Here is an 18151-nt window from a genome sequence, read left to right as displayed (position 1 = left end):
TAAAGGAAACTTTTCGTGGAAACATATTTCAAGAACGTATCTGCACAGAGTGAGAAAATGGTTGACAATACTCAGCATTTTGTAGGAATTGACTTTTGGAATTGGATGAAATAAATTCTTCGCGAAATGCCCACTCTTCTGTTACAGGATTAATGTAGAAAACACTATTCTTCTAAACAGCCCCATCAGCTAGATGAGGCCCCCAGTTGTTTATGGCCCTACACTTCCTCAGAACCTACATTAGCCTGATTATACAATCTGTAATTGTCAGCCCGTATAGATGTAATTGAATAGATTTGATGTATGATGAAAAATGTTACTTATGTTAGAAACAATTTTTCATGTAATAAGAGAAAATCAAAGAAACGAATAACATAACATTTTACACCTGCTTTTAAATAAATACAAATAGATGTACTTTGTTGTGAACTAAATCATTTATGAACGGTGAAGCAGATTTTAATGGAATATGTACCCAAGATTGATTACTTTTTTACACTATTACAATTTAGAAAGAGTATGAGAGATCAAGCTGGTTGCTATGACATGGTAATATTGCTATATTATCGATAAAAAAGAGAAATATTTTCACAGCGTTGCCAAACAATGATTTTTTTTAGAAGCAGCATCACTAATGGCTGCTGGTACACTTAGTTTACTCATAATGGAGAAATCTAACATACCGTATTTCCCCATGTATAAGACGCACCTTAATTTTGGGGCCCAAAATGTCATCAACGTTGTGCAGCTTACTGTCAAACACACTGGAATCGGCAGTCATCGGAACTGTGCAGAGAGAAGTGACTGACAGCTCAGAGACTGTGGGAGACGCCTGAAGGACCAGAAGGTCCTTCTGCCAAGTAGCGGGGACACGCTGTAGCCGATTAGCGGGGACACGCTGGAGCTGGCTGGAGCTGAATAACGAGAACACGCTGGAGCTGGCTGGAGCTGAATAACGGGGACACACTGGAGCTGGCTGGAGCTGAATAACGGGGACACGCTGGAGCTGGCTGGAGCTGAATAACGGGGACACGCTGGAGCTGGCTGGAGCTGAATAACGGGGACACGCTGGAGCTGAATAACAGGGACACGCTGAAGCCGGCTGGAGCTGATTAGCAGGGACACGCTGGAGCTGGCTGGAGCTGATTAGTGAGGACTCATCTGTCTCATCCTCACACCAGGTGCCGACTTCTTCATTGAGGTAAGTAGCGCTTGCAGTGTATAAGACGCACCTTTTGTTTTAGACCCAAAATTTGGGGGAAAAAGGTGCATCTTATACATGGGGAAATACGGTATGTGCTAAACAATAATGATATTTCTCTATAATGTCCCTTTAACAAAATTAGAACTAACTTGCACTGGTAAATACAATGAAATGTAGACACTTCCTATAACAATCTCCTCTCCAGATACAAACTGAATTTTACTATTAAAATCTCTCACTGTTATATCAACTCCAGCAAATAGACCATGTAAAAAATAAAAACAATGACTCACATCCACTGATTTAATCTCCCATAAGCATACCTTCTAATAGCAATTATCCCAAATCAGCAGAGGCAAGTGGTGGATTAAGCGGACAGGTACAAAATACACTGGCCGTTGCATGACTTGGGGGCCTGGTTGAGTCAGACTATAATAGCAGTGGACGGAGTCACCACCTTGACTCATCCACTCCAATGATATACAGACGCGGATGACAAGCGAGGTCCCCACAAGCTAAGTGCCATATTACTTAGTTGTAAAACAGGGGTGTGTGATTGTGCAAACGAATAGCTTGAGTAGAAGCTTGAGGCTTCCTATTGATCCATGTGGTCACTCACACACATACACACTATACTGGCAAAACAGTGCACGCAGTTCCCGTGGCTCCTCTGAGACAGAACACCAATGCATATATTAAAGTAAGGGGTCCCTAAACTGGTTTAATAAAACAATCAATGGGATCAATAAACCGCAGAGGGTGAATAGGGGGCTGCTTAAACTTTTGGGGTCAAAAGTTGAAGATCTTAAGAAGTAAAAATGCCTGCTGTGACTCAATTTGAAAATGCTTGTACGTGGCTGGATTTGGATGCCGGTTCATGTAGAAATAGAAGACACAGCCAATGAATCTCACTTACAAGATGAACTCAATGATATGTTTGTGGATCTCAAAGCTAAATCATTATTCAAAGCTAAAAGTCTCACTGACTATTGCAACAATGTAAATACTGCTACAAAATACCGCTACAAAATACAACAAGCTTTGTACAGCACTTGAGAAATTTCTACTTACACTCCCAAGTTCATACATGGTTGAATTTGCTTTTAGCCACTTAAAAGCTGTTTTAACAAACCAAAAATACAGACTGAACCTGAAAGAGCACGGTGACTTACGACTAAAACCCACCAATCTCCAACAAAAAAAATCAATACCCTTGTTAATACTCATTAGCCACATCCTTCCCATCAAAGATGTCAACCAGCTCAACAAAAAAAGATAAACATGAATTAGTTCTTAAAGTGTTTATTACCCACATCATTTCTGAAGTTTTTATATATTTCATATACTATCTTATACATTTTTTGCCTGTGGTCTGTCGAAGTCAAATAATTGGATGAAGTAAACCATATTGGATTTATATTGTTTTACCGTGCGATTGCGATCAGTACGCCACGTATTATGACGCAATAGCACGATAAATAACACACACATACACATTCACTTGTAAATAGTTCACCTTAAAATAGTTCCAACACACAGTCGTTTATAACCAAATATAATAGTTTATAGTTAAATATAATAATGTTAAAAGCACTTTATTGAGATCTAAGGTTCAGGATACAGGAAACAAATCATGTTTAGTATCATTCTAATCCCCTATTTATCCTCAGATATCAGTTTCTATTGGCTAAGAGATCGTACCTTGCGTATGCGAATTATGGATGATAAAGAATTAATGATCAGAATATTGTGTGTGTAATGCAAATAAACCAGTTTGAACTAGCTTTTCGGTGGGAATATTAGTATGCAGCTGTTGGAGAGCTGACCCCCACCCTTGGAGGGCATAGTTTGAACTGACCTATGAACTGCATTATACTGGACTGTCCTGAATCCTGAACCAATGGAAACATGCCATGACATCATCAGTAGTTTTTTTCTATACTGAAACTGGATACTATCAAGCTCCTTTACCAGCTAAGACTCTCTCTGATCCTGACTACATGTGACCATGACTGTATCCCATGGGCCTGGTTGAAGCACTACAAGGAAAATGTAATGTATTCAGTGTTTTTATACTTTCCTGCTTTATTGTAACATCTTTAATGCGTAATAATGGAATGGCTTGCTGTAAATCCTCCTATATTTTGCAATTAAATATCTTTGTGCTTTGGAACCACAACAATCGCATTGGACAATGTTTTATTTGTAAGCAATAAAATGAGTTTAATAGGTAAATGAAGGATTCCATGCAGGGGTCATGACTCCAAAAAGTTTGGGGACCCATGTATTAAGCAGAACACCAGAGGATGGAGAGGCCAAAGAAACATCTGCATCGGGGGCCCCTCCAACAAAAGCAAGCAAAAAAAATCATGTGCATTAAGAGCGGGCCACTGTGAGGCAGCAACAGAAATGCCATCCCTCTGATTATTTGTAAAAATGTATAACCGTGTAATCTAGACTAAATGATTACAAAATGACAAGTTCGAAACCACTTATTTAGACTTTGGCAGCAAACAATTTAGCACATTTTTAATCTTTTAAGGGTTACACATGTACAGTGAGTAAATGAAATGGTCTCAGTAACAAACACAGTGGTGCCAACAGCACTAACATTCTCCCATTGACAGGTAAATGAATCCTGTCAATACTGAGTGCAATATATACATCATTGCTGCCCACTCACTGACAGCTGAATACAATGTCTACTGTGAAGAAGACACTCTGACAGTCACCCTAAGTCTGTGACAAGTGATCACTCCCAATAAAAAAAGTCGCTGACCCTAATTCTCAAAACCACATCCATGCTGCCATTGATACTCTGCACCGGAAAACTTTGCCTATGCTGCTACGTGTAAGCACCATCACTGGCAGCCACTACACAAACAACTGCGCACAAACCCACAGTATTATCTCACCTTCTCCAGGGCCGCGGGCCTCTGCACTGCCAAGGAGCGGGCTAGGGACAGCACTGTGTTAAAATAAAAGCCCCGGGAGCTACCGCTGCCCCCCTTAGCCGCCATGTTCTTCCCAGAGCCGTCAGATGACGTCACCTCTCCGATTCATCACATCACATGACCCTCGAAGGGGAAGAAGTGACGGCCGTAGAACTGGGCGACTTGCCACTGTTGCCATGGTAACTGATAGTCCGCCAAACTCTGATTGCTGGGAGGTTCCGATTAATAGCGCAAAAACATGCATTGAGCTAGTATTCCAAGATATTTACACTTGTATAATGTAGGAGATTTTTATGACGTTAGACGGGTTGGAACTGGTAAACAATTCCGGATTGTTTGCCTTCCTGTTGCCGGTATAGAATGGTACAGCCCAGAGCAGTGAGGGCGGAAGTGGGTGCCAGGAAAGACTAGAGGTGGGGCGGAAGTAGCGGTCAGTGAGCCAGAAGGGTCGGGTGACTAGGGGCTAGGCTCTGCGCAATAGTGGTGCTTGGAGTGCATTAATATACCAGCGTTATTTTAAGGTGAGATGAACGTTTTGTGAGCGATTATTTATGTGCATGGTATACATGGTCGTCCCAGTAGCATGTTTTTCTTTACATATAGGCTACCTATGTGATGTATTTGTCCTCCTGTTTTTATGTAATACCAGCCTTAACTTTTGTGTACATTGTCTGTTGTGCCACCGTGCAGCCTAGAAGGACAGGATCTCATCGTCATCATGTCTAAGAGCTACAACCCCTTTGATGAAGATGAGGATGACGAATTTAAACCTGTGAAGTGGAACAATGACCAGGACCTTCCTGAAGACCCAGCTGAGAGGAGAAGAGTACAGGAGGCAGACCGTCAGAGGGCTCTGCAGCAAGAAGTGATGAGGAGGGCACAGTCCACCGTGGACAGTAGTAATAGATCTTTGTCCCTTGTCTATGAATCCGAAAAAGTTGGGGTAGAAACTGCAGAGGTGAGTTTCCCTATTTAGCGCCGTGTTCTTCATGAATATGGTTGGCAATAAAATAAATGGTATGTATTTAACGAAACTAGATTCACTGAAAGGAAACTAAAAAATAAATGAAAATGATAGCATATGAACACAAAAAATAAATGAGCAATCAGGTATTCCAATTAACGTACATTTTGTATTATATGAAGCCTATTTAGAAACATTTTCCAAAAGGAAATTATGGCACATCTTGTCACTGTGCATATGTAATAAAACTATGTATTGCTTACTATAGATATTGCTAATACATGCTTGTTAAAAAAAAAATGTTCCACATCATAAGATTAACCATGGTCCTGAACACATCCTTTATTAAGTAAAAATGTGTACTGAACAGATTGTACAAACAAGCAAGACCAAAAGCAATGAGTTTGATATCCACATCTGTAAAAGCATTGATCAGGAGGGCTAGAAGATATTTTGTGCAGTTTAAGTTGAGAGAGATACTAATGATAGCATTTTCCTTTGTTAGAATATTTCTTGAAGACTTGGCCATGTGATCAAAGAGGTAAAGAAATTATTGGTCATTCATTGTGGATGTAAATTGTTGTTTCCACTTATACGTTCTGGATGCATTAAATTCCTAATAGTCTTGCCATAACAAAGCGTAAAGTTCTGATAAGAGGCCAGGGTGTAAATGTATTAAACTGCAGTTTCGTCAAATTGCAGATTTTTAGCAATTTTGATGTCCATATTTACAACGCCAATTTTATTAAAGGCGAAACCCGGTGAGTTTTGCCATTAATAAAATTGACGTTTTAAACATTGCTGTTTTTAATGTGGCCGTCAAAATCAGCGATTTAACGGTAGTTTGATACATTTACCCCCCAGAACTGGCTTGTCTCTTACATAAGCTTGATTGCAAACTCTTTGAAGGTCGTAGACATACCTAAGCCTTTCTTAACAAAGCATGCAACTTGTAAATGTTTATAATGATCCATATCTGGAGTCAGCTCTGAGACTCTCAAAAAGGCAACCATGTTGTCATATATATCATCCAATATAATTATGCTTTTGCATAAGTGCTGATATGTTCATACGTATCGTATAAAATAAAGATTCTCTGATGCAGTCGCTGTGGTTCCAAAGCACAAAGGTTGTATTCGCAAAACAGATTACAGGGCAAAGTATAGCATGCATACGCTTGCGCAGTTGGCACCAACACAAGCTTCAGTTAGAACGCTCTGGTTTCCAAAGCCAGAGGTGAACAATTTATGCAATTTACAGTCATAGAAAGCAGTAACATCGCAAATATACACGTTACAGTATTGAGGTCCACATTCATAGGTCGATGGGTCATGACCTCCCAAGTACTCGACACCACATTGGTTGATTTCTCTGGTCATTGATCTTTGTGGTTGAGGTCATGTGTGGCCAGGTGTCCTTCCCTCATACTACTGCCTCTGGACCTGTGTAAACTGGTTCTTATGCGAATGCTACATAAATAATACCAGAAACGTTCTCATGCAATTGCAAACAGAATGAGGCCAAACTCAATGTAATTAATATGTTGGAAACATTAATTAGCTTCTTTGCCACATTATATTATTATATTAACTGAACTAAATAGAGTAAACTTATTTGCATGTTGTTATTTGCTAAGAGTTACGTATTAATCGCATCGCAACTGATATTGGTGTACAGAAATTATTGATTACCACCTTCATCCAAGTATTTGACTTCAACAGTGCCTTTAAATTGTCTGTGGACCTTTTAATAAAGTCAAAATATTGTCAAAAAATCCCCCTTTTAGGTTAGATCCAGCTAAATCATCATCATCAACTATTTATATAGCGCCACTAATTCGCAGCACTGTACAGAAAACTCACATCAGTCAATACCCCATTGAAGCTTACATTCTAAATTTCCTAACATACACAACATGACAGAGAGAGAGACTAGGATCAATTTGATAGCAGCCAATTAACTTACTAGTATGTTTTTGGAGTGTGGGAGGAAATCGGAGCACCCGTAGAAAACCCACGCAAACACAAGTAATATTTCCAAGATATCCTAGGTTTTTACATTCCCATTCAAAATCCAAAGCGACTCCCTGCCAGTGGTTTAAATCTGTTCAGTAATAAAATAGCATGGCATCTGAAGAAATATGTCACCTTGGGAAGGATCATCATTTTAATGTCCCTATTACTCCATCACAGAGGAAAAGAATATATAAGATAACAAAATACATAGTTTGGAGTTTTATGATCCAGGCAGGGGAGTATAGTTGTATATGGATATTTAAATTTCTTAGGGATCTTGATATACAGTATTTGTTAATGATCTGATTCCCAATTGAAGCACATCTTTGGTAATTGCAATAGCGGATTCATTTTGTAAGTCAATTACCTGCAAAACACAGCTACGAAGGAAATAAGAGTGGAGTGAAATTTTGTGATTAGTTATAGCATATAGTGTATCTTCTGCAAATAGTGCAGTTTTATGCTCTTCTTAACCCATTTTAACGCCGATTAAGTTAGGAGATCTCTGAGCATAGGCTGCTAGGGGGTTCAATACATATGCCAAATAGTAACATGGACTGGGAACCTTCCTGTCTAGTTCCATTGTTACTAAGAAGTTTACTTATTCATGCTCTTGGATAAGTATACTCATTTCTAATTGTGTTCCTATATACACCAAAGTACAGAAATTGATGTAAGGTTTGTCACATATACCTCCAATGAACTCTGTCAAATGGAGTTCAAAGATGGGGAAAATGTTGGCACTTTATAAATAAACAGGAATAATAATAGTAGGTCAGTAGTTTACAGCAATTTACAGCATCTTCCTGTAAGTTGATTATCTGTTTTTTATAGCCTGCAAATTTAATGATAGCTGGCCACAGTATACTATGGGGTATGACACCACACCCTCCCCTAGTGCCACCACCTTGTTTTATTTGTCCTATGGTCTTTTGACCTGACTGCACATGTTTCTCAATACTAATAGTAAATCTATGTATCTTGGTTGACATTGTGATATTCTCTGGGTTTTTATGTGCCATTTGAGTAATACCCATAGATTGTAAACTTGCTAGCAGGGCCCTCTTACCTCTCTCTGTCTGTCTATATTACCTAGTATAGTCCATTGCTATGTTGGTCCCCAATTGTATAGTGCTACCGAATCTGCTGGCGCTATATAAATAAATTATGATTAATAGTTTTCTTAATGCAACATTGAGTAACGACATGCATGCCAACTCTCCCGGAATGTCCGGGAGACTCCCGAATTCCAGGTAGGTCTCCCGGAACACAGGGAGAGCTGGCAATCCTCCCGCATCCAGATTAGAGCCAGCATGTATGGGAGGGGGTGGTGGGGCTTAGCGAATCGCGTCATTTTGAACCGGCCCCGGGGACGTAATGCCTGTTTTGGGTTTTTGTGGTAAAGACACCAAAGACCCAAAACAGGCATTACATCACTGGGTGCAGAGTCAAAATGACACGATTCGTGAAGCCCTGCCCCCCTCCGCCCATATACCCCTTCTGCCCTCCAGGAACTCCCGGACATGGCTAACATAAAGTTGGCAAGTATGAGTAACTACACTGGTTGTATCTTGATAAGTTGATTCAGTCATCAGGAATTGAGTCAAACTTACTATAACAACATTAAGTCATTCACAATCTAGTAATCTTTAACATGGACTCTATTTATTGTATGTATGCTGTGCCCCTCTATAAGAATTAAAGTTCATATATTCTACTTAAATTAAGGTCATGGAGCTGTAGACAAAGTTCAAAGCCAGTATTAACGGACCACTAAGCATAAAACTTCTGTTAATTTAAGTTGGTCTAGCATAAAGTTGTATATTGTAACATTGATAGATATGTTTGTGTACATCTTTCCCCATAATTTGACAGAACTGGAGATATTTAATAATGTATTTAAATTTTCTATGTAACTGAATACATGCTTGAACACAAGCTACAATTCTACAAGGCTTTTTACAAAGTTCTTCAGTAAATGTAAATAGAAGTTTGCTGTGCCTAGGAAAAAACTTCACATCATGAGCAGAGCTTATGAATTTGTTCTGTTAAGATCTTATTTAGTTGTAGTCTTTTTTTTTTTTTTTTTAAGGATGAATTGAGTGCAACAGATAAAGTAAGTGATTGAGAGGTGCAAAGGCGATGTGATATTTGGAGAAAAACTCTTTACATAAATTGCAAAGTACTGACCTTACAACTGCTCAAGTAAAAAAATAAAAACGTGGTTGGTTGCATTCTATTGAATATTGTGTCATTCCTTCCACTGTGTGAGAGGTGATCTTTAATTATTTTAATATTTAATTCAGTGTTTAAAAGTCAGTTTGTCTCTACACTGGAGTGTTACGCACTATGACTGCACATGGTGTCCAGAATAAAAGTCAATGCAAGCCTTGTATATCCCATTTTCATTAAGTCACTGCATGCTTATTGCATCTGTCGCTTGTAAACGGTCTTTTGTTTTTGAATTTCTGGAATACCTTACATCAGGTCATAGTAGACTTCGGACAGTACATACCCCTCATTGTCTACCAGAAAGGAGCATTGTTCAATTTACTTCCTGTGTTCAACACCTGCAGTCTACAAGAGACCTAGGACAAGGCATCAGATCCTCCTATCCCCTGGCGATTATAGATTTTTATAGTTCAAGAGCATATGTGTCACGGGCACAAGGAGTCTTGCCCAGGAATTCACCAGATGACTGGGCTTACCAGAGTAGTGAAGTTCACACAACGGTTCTCTGGTAGCAGGGTGACTAGCGGAACATATAACACAGCAGATGGAGAGAGAATGCCAATAAATAATAGGAAAGTCAGTGACTTGCAGCAATCTTTGGTCAATGAATCAGCGACTAGCTGATATAGTGGAAAGGCAGATTTGAACACGGAGATCAGGATGGACGTGAGTAGATGCAGGGAAGTCAGTGGTCTGCGTACAGCAAGTTGTACCACTGCTTATGGTGGAGAGACTTGTCCAGGTGCAGGTAGGTAGCGGGGAAGTCAGTGGTCTGCGTATAGCAAGTTGTACCACTGCTTATGGTGAGAAGACTTGTCCAGGTGCAGGTAGGTAGCGGGGAAGTCAGTGGTCTGCGTATAGCAAGTTGTACCACTGCTTAATAGGTGAGGATGTGTACAAGTGTTGATGAGTGGAAGCATACAAAGATAATAGGATGCAGACACTGAGAGCACAGAGGAACTTGATCCCAATAGGTATGCAGCGTATCCAACAAAGTCTATATAACGGTATGTGTGGCGCTGCTTGGTAGAGACTTGCTCAGCACAGATATGCAGGCCAATAATGGATAGTCAATCACAATTATGCATATAACGACTGAGTAGTACGGTAAATTCCAAACAGGTATGCAGCGTAACAATAACAGTCTATAGCGGGTATGGATACCGCTGCTGAGCGTGGAAACTTGTCCTAGCGGATATGAGGAGTAAACGTAGAAAGTCAATAACAGATAGGCCTACCGCTATTCAGTAGAACAGTCTGTCCACAGGGAGATGCAGGAACTGCAGACACGCTGGACGGCAGAGACGAGTGTAGGAACCACAGGTGAGTAGATCCGGTAATCAGAGTCCAGCTGAGGACACAGGCAGGAAACAGGAGACTGTAGCAGGTATGGAAACCAGCGATGAGTAGAACACGAGGAATCGGCAGGAAACTGAAGACACTAGTAGAACACAGGAGACACCTTCAGAGATTCAGGGAATGAGACTCCAAGATCAGGCAATGAGGTAATGCACACAGGTGCCTTAAATAGGGAGTTGCCTGATCAACCAATTTGGATTAAAAGCAACAGTCACGAGTTCTTGGGAGCTGCACATGCGCAGTCCATCCGGATGGCGGACAGCCGCGGTTCAGGATAGGTGCCGGCAGGAAGGCTAGGGAGCCACGCACCAGCGCAGAGGCACTCACGGTCCGGTGAGTGACAATATGTCCCCAGTGAGCTTTGAACCCAATTGAATTAAGCAAACAGTGAAGGATTTTGGGGGGAAGTTGCTTTTAAAATAACTAATTGTATTAAGATGGGAAACAACTTTCCAAGTGTGAAATGTAAACATGTGTACGTACATGTATGTGTTGTAACATTTTCCTGTATCCATTCCTTTCTTTGTTTCACTTTAGGAACTGATACGGCAAGGCGAGGCTTTGAAACGCACAGAAAGAATGGTGGATAAAATGGAACAAGATATGAAGACCAGTCAGAGGCATATTAATAGCATAAAGAGCATGTTCAGTGGTTTCACAAACTACTTCAGAGCCAAACCTGCGGAGACGCCCCCAGAAAATGCAGCTTATGATTACAAAGCTAGCAACAGGTAAATCAAGTCTAAGTTTTATTGTATAATGTATAATGGGGATGTAGCTCAAAATGTGCTTTACTAAAATATGTATATGACTTATATAGTAGTGTTTGTAATATTTTAGATTTTAATGTTGAGAAATGATAAATCCTGTTGTACATTCAGATTGCAGGAAGCCTTGTCAAAAAGTAGTGATCAGGAAGAAAAGTATGAAGCCACACATCCCAACCTCTTAAAACGGGACACTGTAGGTATGTGAAAACCAAAAGAATTGTGGATGATCACCTTTTCTAATCGAACTGACCTATCAGAAACTGCTCCCCAAGTAGAGACTCGCTGTAGGTGAGCACTGGATTACATGGAATTATTTGGGGAGAGGCTGCTTTGTGCAGAAGGACTTGGAGCAGGGTGTCTTTATTTTCTTATTATTGTGGTGGTGGTTGTATTTTTATAAATGCCCTTATTTCCGCACCAAACAACAAAACACTCTTACATTTAAAGAGGTTGAACACCAGCTCCCTTTTCTCTATCATCATATACTTTAGATAGGAGGGTGGTCCTGCCCTTACCGAGGCCAATAGGTGGTCCACACCAGCTGTTGGCCTCAGCATGAGTTTTCCACCCATCCAGTACTCTTCAAAATATCTTATCTATTGATTCACCTGGATGGAATGAGAATTCTGTAAGCTGCAGTGGAAGCATTCAGATATATTCCATGTTTCATCTCTTAGCTACATGACTGTGGCAGTACATTTAAAAAAAAAAAACACAAACAAAAAAAAACATATGCACTTAATTATTTTATACTCCTGTCGGGTAGACTGGACTATATCAGTTGCTGTTCCAGTGTACCCATTTAACCCATATTTTTTACCTTTATATAAATGCAGATGGGCTGTCGATGTTTGATTTTACAGTAAGGCAACTATGAGTTAGACATATCCATTACATAGTTCACCTACTGTAATGTATGCTTTACCAGTTTCACCATGCGAAAACCAGTGTGTTCTAAGTCTTTATATACTAGATGTGTTCACCTAGTTATTTTGTTTTTCTAGATATCAGCAATAATGCAGGTGCAACAAGTTCAGGATATCAACACAAGGCCCCGATACTCAGAAACTACCACCAAAAAATCGACAATAATTTAGGTAAGCATGATTTATTTATTTTTAAACTGTTTTTCCATTCTTCTTTTATTCAAAGAGCATGTAAAGCCAGTATTCCTCATTAATGTATATCATTATTAAGTAGAATTAGATACATGAAATAACTGGACCAGCATACAGTCCTTCACTGCAGCAGGGTATCATGTTACGAAAGAGGTGCTTCTCTGACTCAGCAAGCAGAGTGGCACTGTGTTTACAAAGCAAGTCTAGCAAACTATGTGGATTCATGCACAGAGCAGAGCCAGTAATGTTTCGCAAATAGCATTGTAATATTTTTCACCTGTATCATATCCTATTAGGACGCTGTTCTGAAGAAGTGGGGCGAGTTACTGCTGTCTGTAATGGAGTAGGGGAGGTGCCTGTAATTTTCTCCCACATCCAATTGGGGGTCACCAGGGACATTGGAGTGTGGTCTAGGTTAGATAGGCGCTAGGCGCTTTAAGAAAGTTGTTATTCCGCCTTAGCTCCTCCACCTCTTTACCCCCTTTCCTGTTTAGGCTTCAGTTTAGTTTAAGTGCCCCAGCGTATCGGACGTTTGGGCTGTTGGGCAGATCCTGGTTGTTTAGTGTTTTTCTTTATTTTCTTTATTTTTTTAAATTCATTTATTACTTGCCGGTATCTGTGAGCCCCATTGGCAGTTCAGCATCTGCGGTCTCATTCTGAAACGGCAGCACGGAGCTTACACGCTTGGGCTCATATAGACTGATTAGCAGCACACAGCATGGCTGTCATCCCAAGACAGCGGATGTACAGGAGCAGCCACTGCTTCACTGTGCACAAAGAGAGATGGCAGCATGTAAGTAAAACTATCTTCCAGCACAGTGCTAGGAGAGGGGGTGTGGAAGTCACAGTGGGTCCGCTGGTGGATATCTCTTACTAAAAACAACCATTAGTATACTTGGGGGCTGGGTCAGGTAGGGATTACAGTCTTAGCGTAAGCCCTTGCTAGGCACTGGATTGGTGGGGGGAAGCTGCCCTGTTGGACAGCTGCCAATCCAGTGTTGTCTCGTGGGGGCGTGCTTTTTCCCCTCTCTCTGTATTTCCTCTGTCGTGGTATCTCACTCCTCATGTGCAGACACCAGAATAGGCAGCCATTTTTCCAGCTTCTCCTTTCTTTGTCCCTTGTTTTGTAAGCTAACAGGTTGTCTTGGACTGTGTAGCAGATTCACTTTCTGTGTTTTGACTGTGTGCTGCTTGTCTTTTCCAGTGTTTTTTCCCATCTGTAACATGTTAGATAAGGGGGGATCTTTGAGGGTTAAGGCTTTTGTGACTTCTATGATGAAGTTCATCTGTGCTGTCTATAATTCTAAGTTGCATTCGGACGGTCAGAGGCGGATATTTGTGTGCAGCCTTCCAGTCTAGGAATCGCATACCGCATGTGCCAGGGGCTTCTGGTGCCGAACACTCGGTGGAGCCAACCTGGTCTCGGTCACTGGCCAATACTGTGGCTGAGCTTGCCCAATTGGTGTGGTCTTCTTCTCCAAATTCTCATACCTCTGCAGTGAGTAGGTTCGCTGCGACCTTTGTTCAGCGTTTGGTTTCAGTTTCCTCCTCATTACAGAGGATGTTGCAATCTGCAACGACATCCTTCTCCCATAAGCGCAGGTGGGGCGCGACACCCCTACAGGGTGGTTGAATCTGACGTGGAGAACTCCTTCTTTTTTTTCGCATAGGAATTTCCTTCTGACTGTCAGGAGGGGAAAGATTTGATACTGGCTGTGCGCCAGGTGCTGGAGATTCCTGAGCCAGTAGTCCCTGAGACTGCGGAGCATTCTCTCTTTGCAATGCGGTCAAATATTTCTTTGTCTTTTCCTTCTTTTCCCAGTTGGAGGAATTGTTGGGAAAGCCTTGGTCTTCACTGGATCGTAAGTTCCAGGTGTCCCGTCGGCTGCATTCTTATTATCCTTTTCCCCCTGAGGGTCTCGCAAAATGAGAGACGCCTCCATATGTGGACACTCCAGTTTCAAGGTTGGCTAAGGCCACTATCATCCCTCTTCCCAAAGCAGCCACTCTTAAGGATGTTGCAGACTGTAAGATTGAGGGCATCCTTAAGTTCATTTTAGCGGGTGCCTCAACTTTGGCGTGGGTTAACAAAGCTGTAGAACGCTGATCAAAACAGCTGTCTGAGGATTTATTGGCCGAGAGATTATCTTCTAAACTGCTTCCTTTGGTGGAACAGATACAGAGAGCTATGAATTTCTTGGGAGAGGTGGCCCTGGACGCAAGACTGATTGGGGTACAGATCTTTGCTCATTGGACTCTTTGGGCTAGATTTACTAAGCTGCGGGTTCGAAAAAGTGGGGATGTTGCCTATAGCAACCAATCAGATTCTAGCTTTCATTTATTTAGTACCTTCTACAAAATGACAGCTAGAATCTGATTGGTTGCTATAGGCAACATCTCCACTTTTTCAAACCCACATCTTAGTAAAGCTAGCCCCTTGACTTAAGCCTTGGGAGGCTGATGTTGAGTCTTAAAAGACTCTTGAAACCATTCCTTTTTCTGGGGGTGTTTTGTTTGCGTCTCAGCTTGACACGATTATGAGTCCTTTCAATCTTCAGGCAGGTCTCAGAGTCTGTACTCTATGGGTCGGACGTCAGGCCTGGTTTGCTCAACATGTGGCTGCTAAGTCAGCAGAAAAGCGTGACTTGCATTCTGCCCCTCTATGGTCTGCCGTGGTGGGAACCCATCTTCCTCTATTCAGGGATCAGTGGTTTCAGTGTACCACGGATGTCTGGGTACGGGGAATTATGGACCGGAGGTAGACTATCAATCTCCTTGGATATTCTCCCACGCGGTTCTTTTCCACAGGGCTTCCCACACGTCTAATAAAAAAAAAAAGCAACTGGCTCTGCAAGAGGCCATCCACTCTTTGATTTCTTCCAGAGTAGTTATTCCAGTTCAGGAATCGCTAAAAGGTTTGGGGTGTTAATTAAACCTGTTTCTTGTTCCAAAAACAAGACAGTTCGTTCAGGCAGATTCTGAATCCAAAATCTTTGAACACCCACGGCAGGATGCCCAGATTCAAGATGATGTCTTTACTGTCTGTGATTCAAGGTATGGAACAAAGGGAGTATGGTGATGATCCTCCCAGATGGGAGCATGCCTATTTGCATGTTCCCATCTGGGAGGATCATCAGTCCCTTCTCTGGTTTGTGGTTCAGTCACATTACTACCAATTTGGGGCTCTTTCTTTTGGTCTGGCCTTGGCTCTGCCGGTCTTCACCAAGATCATGGCGGTCATGGCTGCGCTGTTGCCGTCTAACGGGATTATGATCATCCCTTACCTGGATGATCTTCTAAAGGCGGAGTCCCTGCCGGCACGCTTGTCCCATATCCAGGTAACAACCCAGACTCTGGAGTCCCACAGTTGGATTTTCAACTTCAAGAAGTCCAAGTTGACTCCGACCCAACGGATGATGATTTTGGGACTTCTATACCACACCCAACAAATTTTATCTTCTCTGTTTAAAATGTCTGGCTGTAACAGTGTTGCTGTTGAAGCCATGATCCTTCGAGCTAAGGGTTTGTCTGAGCACATAGTGCAAACCATGCTTTGGGCTTGCAAACCGGATTCCTTATAATTATCATCTTTTATTTATATAGTGCCACTAATTTTACAGAGCTGTACAGAAAACTCGCTCACATCATTCACTGCCCCATTGGAGCTTGAAATCTAAGCTCCCTAACACACACACACGGGTCAATTTTAGAGCATCCAATTAGCCTACTAGTATGTTTTTGGAGTGTGGGTGGAAACCCACACAAACTCCACACAGATAAGACCATGGTCAGGAATCGAGCTCATGACCTCATTGCTGTGAGGCAGAAGTGCTAACCGTTAAGCCACCATGCTGCCCAATGTATTTTATCTCTGGTTTTAGTGATGTAATGTAAAGATAAATCTTTCTGTAGACATTCTAATAAAAACAATATTTCTGCTTTTTTACAGATGACATGTCTTTAGGCTTAGATCGGCTCAAAAACCTAGCCCTTGGATTGCAGACTGAGATCGACGAACAGGATGACATGCTTGGCCGCTTGACAGTTAAAGTGGATAATCAGGACTTAAATATCAAGACTACCAACAAACGAATCCAGGATGAATTGTAAGAGTGAAAGCCTCCTCATGTCTCGCACTCCAGTTCAGATTTCATCTTCTTCCAAAACTTACAGTAAAGTACACTTAAACTTAAAGTACAACAGAAGCTCCCAACCTCTTGAAGTGTTTATAGCGCTCATATCAGGCATACAATACCTGCCTGTATCACAGTTGAAATCATATATGCTACACTATAAATACTTGTTGTACAGTTGTAAAGAGAATACAGGCGCTGCATTTTACTATATGCAGGATAATATCAGGAAGGATTACAAGTGCATGGAAGTGTTCACTACTCGATTGTACATGTGCATTTTACTTTAAGTTGGCATTGTTTAATAACTAACAACTGGTATTGATGAAAGTACAGAAGCAATCGTTTTCCAAACTAACACACACACACACCCTCCCCCATGCTAAACACGTGAGTGTTTTTAAGTATCCTTAAAATACATGTTACTTTGTAACAAGGCTGTGTATGCAGAATATTACTCTTGGTAGGATGAGTCATTTGTTGCTTAAACCTGACAGTTGTAGAACAAGTCCCAGTATGTCCTTCCAACACTAAGCCAGGGGCAGCACATTGCATGCCTCTGCTGTATATTGTACTGTGACTATTTTCCTTTTTTTAGTTTAATTTTCTTCACAGTACTTTTATTTGAATTTATATAAACTAATGATATTTAGCTATTACGTTTTACTTAGTTTTAATTTTGTGATTTGGAGTGCCAACTATTCCTGAGAGGTTCGGGATGTGCTCTTTTCCAGGTTTCTCTTTCTTTACACAATGGATGTTTTTTTTGCAACATCTTGTTTCTGATATGTAAAATTTGTTCAGTTGAACATGAGCATCTACTTCTGTAAGTGTTGCAAATAAAATGTAATAAATGTTTATATATAAACACTTCCCAAGCACTCCTAAATGGTCCTGTCTTGTTCACATGGGAGATGCCACCAACACTTCAATCAAATTTTACACAAACTCAAAAATGTTAACACTATGTCTTGCATAACAAAAAATAAAATAAACTGATGACTACCCACTGCAAAAACTAACAATTCTTGTGTAGTAAAGTTTTCTTCAAAATTTAAAGCAGGTGTTGTGCAGACTCATGTGATGGATATAGCATGAAAACCGCCCAAAAAGTGAATATATAGTGTATTAAATCTAAACACTAATAATATATTGTTCTGCAACATGAATATCTCAAACAGGTGCTAGTTACATAGCTCTCATCCCAAATAGTGAATGAAGTGTGAATGCATGCTCACAATACGGCTTACCCTGACAATCATGAGATCAGATCATATAACTCAGGGGTGGGCAAACCTGTCCTCAAGGGCCAACAACAGTTCATGTTTTTAGGATTTCTGTCTGTAGAAACAGGTGGGATAATTACTGACCCAGCCAAATAGATTAACTCAGCTGTACATGA

General features: G+C 40.9%; 2 protein-coding genes across 3 annotated transcripts in view; one reads left to right on the top strand and one right to left on the bottom strand.

The window, feature by feature from the left end:
* PI4KA (phosphatidylinositol 4-kinase alpha) overlaps window positions 1–4311 on the bottom strand; it is a 119171-nt gene extending 114860 nt beyond the window's left edge. Inside the window, exon 1 of one of the 2 annotated variants that reach the window (XM_075216171.1) lies at window positions 4120–4311. In XM_075216171.1, the coding sequence (XP_075072272.1) occupies window positions 4120–4224 (105 nt within the window). In that variant the 5' untranslated portion in view covers window positions 4225–4311. The remainder of the gene's footprint in view (window positions 1–4119) is intronic. The other variant, XM_075216180.1, reaches the window with a different exon arrangement.
* Window positions 4312–4556: 245 nt separating this feature from the next.
* Window positions 4557–17808, top strand: SNAP29 (synaptosome associated protein 29). The gene is made up of 6 exons (XM_075216192.1): window positions 4557–4679; window positions 4849–5116; window positions 11266–11459; window positions 11610–11695; window positions 12503–12595; window positions 16566–17808. The coding sequence occupies exons 2-6, from the start codon at window positions 4877–4879 to the stop codon at window positions 16724–16726; spliced, it is 774 nt and encodes a 257-aa protein (XP_075072293.1). The 5' UTR covers window positions 4557–4679; window positions 4849–4876; the 3' UTR covers window positions 16727–17808.
* The last annotated feature ends 343 nt before the right edge of the window (window positions 17809–18151 follow it).

This window comes from Mixophyes fleayi, chromosome 1 (genome assembly GCF_038048845.1).
Source record: "Mixophyes fleayi isolate aMixFle1 chromosome 1, aMixFle1.hap1, whole genome shotgun sequence".
Lineage (NCBI taxonomy): Eukaryota > Metazoa > Chordata > Amphibia > Anura > Limnodynastidae > Mixophyes > Mixophyes fleayi.
Note: the sequence above shows the minus strand (reverse complement) of the source record. Positions and strands in the feature narration are given on the sequence as shown.

Bases quoted from the DNA above. Each gene is read 5' to 3' on its own strand.
- SNAP29 (XM_075216192.1), top strand. From the start codon at position 4,877: ATGTCTAAGAGCTACAACCCCTTTGATGAAGATGAGGATGACGAATTT. The intron at 11,460-11,609 runs GTAAATCAAGTC...TTGTACATTCAG, and splicing joins GATTACAAAGCTAGCAACAG to ATTGCAGGAAGCCTTGTCAA. The intron at 11,696-12,502 runs GTATGTGAAAAC...TTGTTTTTCTAG, and splicing joins CTTAAAACGGGACACTGTAG to ATATCAGCAATAATGCAGGT.